This window comes from Erigeron canadensis, chromosome 2, assembly GCF_010389155.1.
Source record: "Erigeron canadensis isolate Cc75 chromosome 2, C_canadensis_v1, whole genome shotgun sequence".
Taxonomy (NCBI): domain Eukaryota; kingdom Viridiplantae; phylum Streptophyta; class Magnoliopsida; order Asterales; family Asteraceae; genus Erigeron; species Erigeron canadensis.
Genome location: NC_057762.1, coordinates 36,562,021 through 36,571,434, shown reverse-complemented (window position 1 = coordinate 36,571,434; position 9,414 = coordinate 36,562,021). Strand labels below are relative to the sequence as shown.

Here is a 9,414-nt window from a genome sequence, read left to right as displayed (position 1 = left end):
TATATTGCAATTTTTGATGGTCATATCCAGTAACATTATATACCCTTATTTGGTTTTCACACACTTTCTTCTTTGTGGTTTAAACTATTCAAAACTTTTATTCGACTTTTTTCTTTGTGCATATTAAATATATGTATTCGATATTATAAACTTTTGGATGCGTTTGTGGTATTGCTTTAAATAAATAAACATTTCATGTGATAAAAGTTTTAAACTAATATATATTTATATATATATATATATATATCAACACATCATATGTAACAAAATGTAAACACCATAACTGACACTCCACAAATGGATGCTAATATGGTTTTGACATTAAGTATATTATATATATATGTACCAAACTTGAATATTTTTTATTAAACGGTTGGAGATTCAACATATATACTCTAAAAACAACACAATTATTTTAAAACGAAAGTTTAAGGCCCGCAATGCAGGCTCAAATTATACTAGTTATAATTAGTACCACTCGGATTATGTTACCTTCAAAAAGTAAGATAAAACATGTACTTTTTAATTTTAATTATTATTAAAACATAAACTAATAGACACTAGTTTGTGAACATATAACAACATACTTTTTTAAACTAAAAATACTAATCGAATATATTCGTTTTGCCTTTAATCCAAACAATATATTGAGAAAGATAAATATTACTCGTAATTAACAATATACACAGTTGCAAAAAGAGAAGAAAGACATGGTCAAATACAAGTTCATACATACAATTATACAAAAATTTGGCCGGTTGCAGCCTAGATTCAAAACTCACGTGGGTCAAACTCAAAGTTTTGTGCAACTATCATATTTTTCACAAGAAAAAAACAACATAAAAAAGACCAATAAAAATTAGCTTTCCAGCACACCATAACTTCCGACCAATCAGAAGCCACCACTACCCAGGCGTCCACCTACTCTTCCACCACATCACATTCTAATTTACTTTTTCATTATGCGCATATCTACATATATAAACACACATATAGATACATATCAACATATTACATATACACATTATTACTACATTAGTATTTTCTAAGTCACAGAGAGAAAATAAAAATGGCTACTACTTCAGCTGCTTTTCAAACAATCTCATATCTGAAGCTATCCCGGACCACGGCTGCCGCCACGGCCGCCGGAGCTCCATCACTACTTTCATTCAAGAACTCTGTTAGCCCAGTTTTCTGTCAGAAGCTGACCACTGCCACGAATAGCTCCGGCAGCCGAAGATCGTTGACAATTAAAAGTCAAGCCCTCCCATCACCAGATTCTTCAAGACCCAGTAAGCAGACCTTTAACTTTTTTTTTCTCATCAGGATTTGATTTTTTAGTGAAAAATAAATTGGGGATATGATTTTATTTGTGTAGGTAAAGTTCATGAACTGTGTGTGTATGAGATCAATGAAAGAGACCGTGGCAGTCCAGCGTATCTCCGGTTGGGTCAAAAACCTGTTAATTCACTTGGCGATCTTGTTCCCTTCACCAACAAAGTACTATTTCTTTTAGCTTAATTAAATTTGCAACTATTTTGCTTGTAATTATTAAGTTCACCGGAAAATAAAGAACAAATTGATCTTAAGGTCCTACTTCAATATCGGCTTATTCAACTAATTAAGCTAGTGATCGATCAAGCTTACTAACTTGAGTTTATTACACGGAGTACTTTATTTCATTCAGTATAAAGTCAAACTCGTAGGTAAGGCTATAATTACTCGTTAAAAATGAGCTTCTAATTGACTTTTTAAAGTAGACAATAGACACTTCATTAGAATCTTATTTGATTGGATTGATGTTTTTGAGGTCTTGTGTGGTCACTCATTTAGTAGACCCTGTCGTGATTAAGTTTAGAGAGTTGACACGGATCGATATTTGGAACAAATTTGAGGCCTCTGGGATCACATATCTTTAAAGGTGATTCGGGTCACATTCTTTAGACCAAACTGACAATGATTTGATCTGACTACAGGTATACAGTGCGGATCTACAAAAACGACTAGGGATCACAGCCGGAATATGTATTCTGATCAAAAACATGCCGGAAGTAAAAGGTGACAGATACGAAGCTATCTACAGCTTTCACTTAGGCGATTACGGGCAGATAGCCGTACAAGGTGCTTACATCACAACTGAAGACACTTACCTGACTGTCACCGGCGGCACCGGGATCTTCGCCGGAGCATATGGTCAAGTCAAGCTTCAGCAGCTAGTCTTTCCCTTTAAGTTGTTCTATACTTTTTACTTGCAAGGCTTGTCTGCTGACTTGCCGTCGGAGTTGCTGGTGACTCCGGTACCACCTTCTCCGGCGGTGGAAGCGTCACCGGCGGCTAAGGCAGCTGAGGCTGGTGCTACTGGTCCTAATTATTCTGATTAGTAAAAGTAATATAAATGGTCATGGGCCATGAAGTAATGGATGGGCTTTAACTTTGTTTAATTTAGCTAGAATAAATCTTTTTGTGGGCTGATCGAGATTGTGTGAGTTGTAATCAAGACTCAAGAGTGAACTGATAATGCAATATCTAGATTTGAATATAAAGTTAAATTGTTTTATCATATGGAAATCATGAGTTTTGGTGTATTTGTTTATACCGAGCATTTTACCATTTTGAATCTTTTAGAATTAATATGCAGTATATTATCAGCAATGCTCTTAAGGAGGATTCTTGAAACAGATTGAAGAAAGTTTGCCTCATGTTTGTCATCTCGAGTTGGATACAAGTAAGGGGTGGAAACACATTGAATACTGGGTAGCCGGACTACGGGTCTGCTAAATTCATTTAGTTAAATATTTTTGAAAAATGATGTATTTTTTATTGGTGCTACGGGTCAAATAAATATAGGATACCGGTCAGTGTAACCAACTTTAAGCTTTTAAAACATTGTCCTATCAATAAAACTTATAAAAGTGTATCTGTACAACTAAATGATAAATAAAAACTACTAAAAGTGCCAAAAAATTCTTAAAATCCATTATAAGTAGGCAAAAATCATTAAAAAAAATGCTAAAACTCGTAACAATTTAGTCGTTATCATTGTTGTCGTTACTTTATGGCGATAGAAGACTAGTGGAAAAAAAATTGTGCTACTGGTCACTTTCGTTTTTGGTTCCGCAATTGATACAAGTCCAAGCTGGTTTACACACAACTCGATCTTGTATGAGTGTATCTTCAATTTCAATATGTGACTTGGTTAATTATATGCTATATTTAACCTTTGATGCAGCTTCAGAACATAACTTCCATATCTTCGATTCTATATAATTACATGATATGAAACTAACACTAGAGGTGTATCAAGCCGATACACAACCAAGCTTTGATCAATTAAGTCTAAGCAAGATAATTATGATCAGCTTACAAATTAATTAGTTAACTATGTCGTACTTACATATTGTCATCAATCATCATACATATCATCCATTTAATAGGTCTCTAGACTTTTTTTTTTTCTTTTAAAAACTTTAAAGGCGAATTTGTAATTAGGTCTCAAGACTTAGCAAGTTGATTGTTATTTTTTGTTTATAAGTTGTTTTTACTATCAATTTGATATGTGATTTTAATAAAAGTACAACTTTAATAATCTTTCACCTTAAGATTAAGGATGTGGGGGACAAATGGGCACCAAAATTCGGTACACGACATTCCCATTCCTTATGTATCGGCAAGCATTAACATGCGGCATGTAAAATCGCCAAATCGGCACCACTATGCCGTTGGGTTGTATGGGTGCGTGTATGTGGACTTTTTTCTTTTAATTTTAATTTTTGTCCCAAATCGACATCACTATGCAACATCCTCGCACCCTAATTAAGTAGGCAAGTTTTTAGTTTTTTACATGGGATTTGTTGGGTTATGTCCATCATCTTATTGTTTGTTTCCATGTCAAAGTTTGACATTTTGACATGAACATCCTTCACCCTTTAACATTTTTATGTAATACCATTATTCTAATTTATGTCTTGATATAATTAAATTTGTCATGGCGGTCTTTAATTTGCTAATTTCATGGTTATGTCATGATTTTCATAACAAAATGATTATCAATCTGATCAAATGGGATTATTGGTCAATGAATTTAATCTACTAATTTCATGGTCGTTATTTTAATATAATCGGGTGTATTCTTATTAACCCAAGTTGGTCTATTGTTGTTATTTAAGATGCCCGTATATCACATGCATATATAAACTAGTACACTAATAACTTTAATCTGGTTTCAGTTATTAAAATTTGCATGTCTTCAAAACTTTAATAAAAAATCATACATGGATCATGTTGCTTTCAATTAAAAATAAATAGGATATCTTTCTCTGCTTCAAACATAGCTAGTGGCCTAGTGCGTACAGATAAATCATAAATGTGTGAACATTCAATAACTTTTGTAATTGTTAAATTACAACTGACTTTATAAAACATTATTTCATGTATATTTAATTTGCCTTGACGATGGATTATACCTACTACATATTCCAGGTATTAAAAAAATAATATATCTTGACTCGATTAATTATATTATTACGTATTCAAGACTGACTTGTAAAACATTCAATATCGATCGAGTCAAATTAGCTTCATTGAGCTCTAGTTACTAGTTCGGGTCAAGATATAAGGGGTAAGGGTGTAGTCGGTAAAAAGTATCGACAAGTTCTTTTGGCAATACCATAGCACATGCATTAACAAGGTTTGACAAATCAATCGACAAGTTTGATCGGCTAGTTTTGGCCGATTGTGGCAAGTTTTGGCCAGCTTTGACAAGAGTAAAGATTCTTAATTTTTTTGGTTTTATTTTTTGTAGCAACTTTTGGCAAGAAATGACATTACACCCTCAACATTGTCAAAGATCGGCTAGGATTGACAAGTTTTTGGCTAAATCCATGTATAAAGCTCCTATTGGTTAATTTTTTGTCAAAACTTGTCAAATTGCCAAAGGTTTGACACTACACCCTTCCCCTTAATATCCGCCTCCAAAAGCTCAAAAGCCTTAACGAGTTTGTACTAGCTACTTACAAAGATGAGCTTAAATACTCTTTTATATTTATTTATTATTGACGGACTATTAACATATACTATATAATAAAGATGAGCTGAAAGTGGTGATCAGTTTTGTTGAGTTGAGCTTGAAATTACCGATTAGTTTTATTATCCGGTTTATGTTCGTTGTTTACTGATTTTTTCCCAACAACTTATGTGTAAAAAAATACATAAATTAAAAACGTCTAGTGTCAAATTTAAGATCTATATTATCAATATAAGGCTATAATGGACGGTTACATTAAAAAAAAAAAAAAAAAAAAAAACATGGTGAGATTCAAATACAAAGTTCATAGTTTCTGCGTACAAAAGAGTTTGGCCGGTTATAGGTTTCATAGAAAACTCACGTGGGTCAAAGTGTCAAACTCAAAATTTTTCCGTCTAGATTTACTCATTTACATAGATTAGTTTTATTATCCGGTTTGTGTATCTTTCATCAACAAATTAAATAGAGGTGAATAAAAAAAATCAGCGTGTTTGAATACACACATTCGACTCGATTTCAGACCAATCCAAACCCATCACCGTCCACCTACTCTCTTCCACTCCAAAAACTCATTCTCCCTCTTCATTGACACCTATATATACACACACACAAATATACATACACATTTACATTCCCAAGTCGCAACAACTAATTTGATCAACAACAAAAATAATAGATTACTTCAACAATGGCTGCTGCTTCAGCTTCTTTGCAAACAATCTCATCATCTTTGAGGATATCACGTACCAGCCGAACCACCGCCGCCGCCGGATCTCCGTCACTACTTTCATTCAAGAGCTCTGTTAGCCCAGTTTTCTCTCAGAAGCTGACCACTACTATGAAGAGCTCTGGCAGCCAAAGATCGTTGACTGTTAAAAGTCAAGCCACATCACCAGATTCTTCAACACCGAGTAAGTAAAAAGCTTAATTAGTTTCTTTTTTCAATATTTTTGGTGATAAATAATTTGGTATTTTGATTTTATTAATTAATCTAATAAGTTTTGTTTTGTGTAGGTAAAGTTCAACAACTGTGTGTGTATGAGATCAATGAAAGAGACCGTGGCAGTCCAGCGTATCTCCGGTTGGGTCAAAAACCTGTTAATTCACTTGGCGATCTTGTTCCCTTCACCAACAAAGTACTATTTCTTTTTTACTTATAACTTTTTAATTTTTAAGAAACTACAAGTTATTGGTGTTTGTTTCATATTCTGAGTTAGTTGACTTATCAATTTTTACTTATAATTTAACTATATATGTTATTAGTTTTTGAAAGAAACCAGCACGGAATAATGATTTAGACACATTTTGAGTCGATACAAAATATGACCGACATCTGATCTCGATACTGCAGGTCTACAGTGCGGATCTTGAAAAAAGACTAGGGATCACAGCCGGAATATGTATTCTGATCAAAAACATGCCGGAAGTAAAAGGTGACAGATACGAAGCTATCTACAGCTTTCACTTAGGCGATTACGGGCAGATAGCCGTACAAGGTGCTTACATCACAACTGAAGACACTTACCTGACTGTCACCGGCGGCACCGGGATCTTCGCCGGAGCATATGGTCAAGTCAAGCTTCAGCAGCTAGTCTTTCCCTTTAAGTTGTTCTATACTTTTTACTTGCAAGGCTTGTCTGCTGACTTGCCGTCGGAGTTGCTGGTGACTCCGGTACCACCTTCTCCGGCGGTGGAAGCGTCACCGGCGGCTAAGGCAGCTGAGGCTGGTGCTACTGGTCCTAATTATTCTGATTAGTAAAGTAATATAAATGGTCATGGGCCATGGGCATTGACGGATGGGCCACTAAAATATAAACTTTTTTAGTGGGTTGAGATGGTGATTAAGAGTTGTACGTTTAGCTTTATTGTTTGTAATTGAAGGTGAGAAATGGGCATGAGATGAGTTCCTTTTTCTATGTTCATTCATGTTGTATTAGATTTTGATATTAAGGTCATAAATAAATTATGGAAATATTTGTTGGATTGACGGATGGGCCACTCGCCTGCCACCTTTGTCGTATGCAGACGAGACCGGTGTTCCCATTACCAGTTTCACTATTTGAACCATAAAGCCATCTCGCTTGAGATTTTTGAATCCGGTATTCCCACTACTAGAATACCCACTTCCGCAAATTTTTTTTGAGTGAACTCTTTTGAAAAATAGACCTCCTGAAATGTCTGTTATAAAAAAAATTTCTATAAATAAGTTAACTATGTATGGTATATATTGTCATCAATCATCGTACAAATAATCTATACTCCATATATAAACAAATCACCCTTCTTCAAATTAAACACTCTACCTTTAAATTCTCTATTTTACCCTTTTAATTTACACTACCACCAAACACTTTAATCCTGAAATAACGAAAATGCCCTTAAGAAAACCTTACGCCCAATCTCCCTTCCTTTCCCCTGAAGCAGCTCACATATTATACAAAAACACACACCCATACATCCCCCAAGAACAAAACACACATACATTCCTCAGAATCGCCTCCCTCTAAAACACACATAGCCACCCCCCAAAACCGTTGTCGTGTCCGCCGTCTAAAACACACATAACCATAGGTACGATGATCTGGTAATCGCACGGATACGACTAATAAACAACATTTTTTTCCTATATATCCTGTCGCATCACGCGAGTATAAGACTAGTCCATTAAATAGGTAAAGGGCTTGAAACATAGCTAGGGTGTCTCACCTATATCATAGATAAATGTGTGAACATTCAATAACTTTTGTAATTGTTCAACTGACTTTATAAAACATTATTTCAAGTATATTTATTTTGCCTTACGATAAATATACCCAGTACATATTCCTAGTATAAAATATATATATATATATATATATATAGTAGAGATCTAGAGAGAAGGTTCTTGAGGAGAGAATGTTCGTTTTTTATTTTTTTTAGCTTGTTTTTTAAACAATTTTTTCATTTCTTTTTTTAATTAACTCAATCCATTAAAAAAAAACTTTAAAAAATTAAGAAAAAAGAAAAATTTCTAACCCGAGTTAGTAAGTTATACATGTAAGGGTACGGTACGGGCTTCACCTTTAAGGATATTAATAAAGGGTAGCTGGTGGGAGTGATAGGTTATTGAGTGTGATACGTCATAGGGGGTGATCGGTGATAGAGTGATCTACCTTACGGGTTTCGCCCTTAGCTATCATGGCTCTGCCATAGTCTGAGAAGCTTCGCCTATAGCTTACGGGCTACGCCCTTTAAAGATAAAATATTTTTAGAATAGTTTTAAAATTTTTATATGAAATTGGTTGATTAAAGAGAGAATGAAAAAAAAGTGAAAAATGGAAAAAAAAAAAAGTTAAAAAAAAGAAGCTAAAAAAAAAATAAAAAACGAACTTTCTCTCCCTTCTCTCTTTAATATACCTTCTCATTTGATCTCTATCATATATATATATATATATATATATTGACTCGATTAATTATACTAATTATTATGTATTCAAGACTGACTTGTAAAACATTCAATATCGATCGAGTCAGACTAGCTTCATTGAGCTCGAGTTACTAGTTCGGGTCAAGATATAATAACCCGCTCCAAAAGATAAAAAGCCTTACCGAGTTTGTACTAGCTACTTATAATAATGAGCTCAAATACTCTATTTATTTATTGACGGACTATTAACATATACTCGTACTATATAATAAAGATGAGCTCAAAGTGGCGATCAGTCAACTTCAAATTTGTTGAGTTGAGCTTGAAATTATCTAGCTCATATTATTAGTTTTGGTTAATACTTAGTTATTACTTAAATCAAGTTGAATTTACCTTGAAAGTATTGATTTAGTTAACTGAACTTTGAAAAATGTTCGGCTGAAATTGATTTACAGTAATTTTCAAGCTTTAAATCTAATTACTAAGTAGAAATCAAGCCTAATCCTATACAAAACCAATTCTACCTGATTACATCCCTGTAAGAAGATAAATGATACGCATACTTAATACAGGCCTAACAAATAAATTAAAATAAATGTCAAATTTAATATCTATATATATCCTTCAATTCCGATTCCTATAATGGACGGTTACATACAAAAAAACATGGGAATACAAAGTTCATAGTTTCTGCGTACAAAAGAGTTTGGCCGGTTATAGCTTTCATACAAAACTCACGTGGGTCAAAGTGTCAAACTCGAAAATTTTCCGTCTTGATTTACTCATTTACATGGTTTGTAAACACAACAAATTAGATACTCGTAGACTTGAATAAAAAATCAGGGTGTTTGAATACACACACTCGACTCGATTTCAGACCAATCCAAACCCATCACCGTCCACCTACACTCATTCTCCCTCTTCATTGACACCTATATATACACACATACATATACATACACATATTCATACACATCATATCCAC

General features: G+C 33.8%; 1 protein-coding gene across 4 annotated transcripts; it reads left to right on the top strand.

The window, feature by feature from the left end:
- The first annotated feature begins 994 nt into the window (after positions 1-994).
- LOC122589871 (allene oxide cyclase, chloroplastic-like) lies at positions 995-7,010 on the top strand. 4 transcript variants are annotated; one of them, XM_043762197.1, is made up of 4 exons: positions 996-1,292; positions 1,379-1,500; positions 1,977-2,398; positions 6,796-7,010. In XM_043762197.1, the coding sequence occupies exons 1-3, from the start codon at positions 1,070-1,072 to the stop codon at positions 2,379-2,381; spliced, it is 750 nt and encodes a 249-aa protein (XP_043618132.1). In that variant the 5' UTR covers positions 996-1,069; the 3' UTR covers positions 2,382-2,398; positions 6,796-7,010. The 4 variants fall into 4 exon arrangements, with proteins under 4 accessions (XP_043618133.1, XP_043618132.1, XP_043618130.1 ...); XM_043762198.1 differs by lacking the exons at positions 1,379-1,500; positions 1,977-2,398 and adding an exon at positions 6,038-6,159 and having other exon boundaries at positions 995-1,292; positions 6,375-7,010; XM_043762195.1 differs by lacking the exon at positions 6,796-7,010 and having other exon boundaries at positions 1,977-2,568.
- Positions 7,011-9,414: the final 2,404 nt, after the last annotated feature.

Bases quoted from the DNA above. Each gene is read 5' to 3' on its own strand.
- LOC122589871 (XM_043762198.1), top strand. From the start codon at position 1,070: ATGGCTACTACTTCAGCTGCTTTTCAAACAATCTCATATCTGAAGCTA. The intron at 1,293-6,037 runs GTAAGCAGACCT...TGTTTTGTGTAG, and splicing joins ACCAGATTCTTCAAGACCCA to GTAAAGTTCAACAACTGTGT. The intron at 6,160-6,374 runs GTACTATTTCTT...TCGATACTGCAG, and splicing joins TTGTTCCCTTCACCAACAAA to GTCTACAGTGCGGATCTTGA.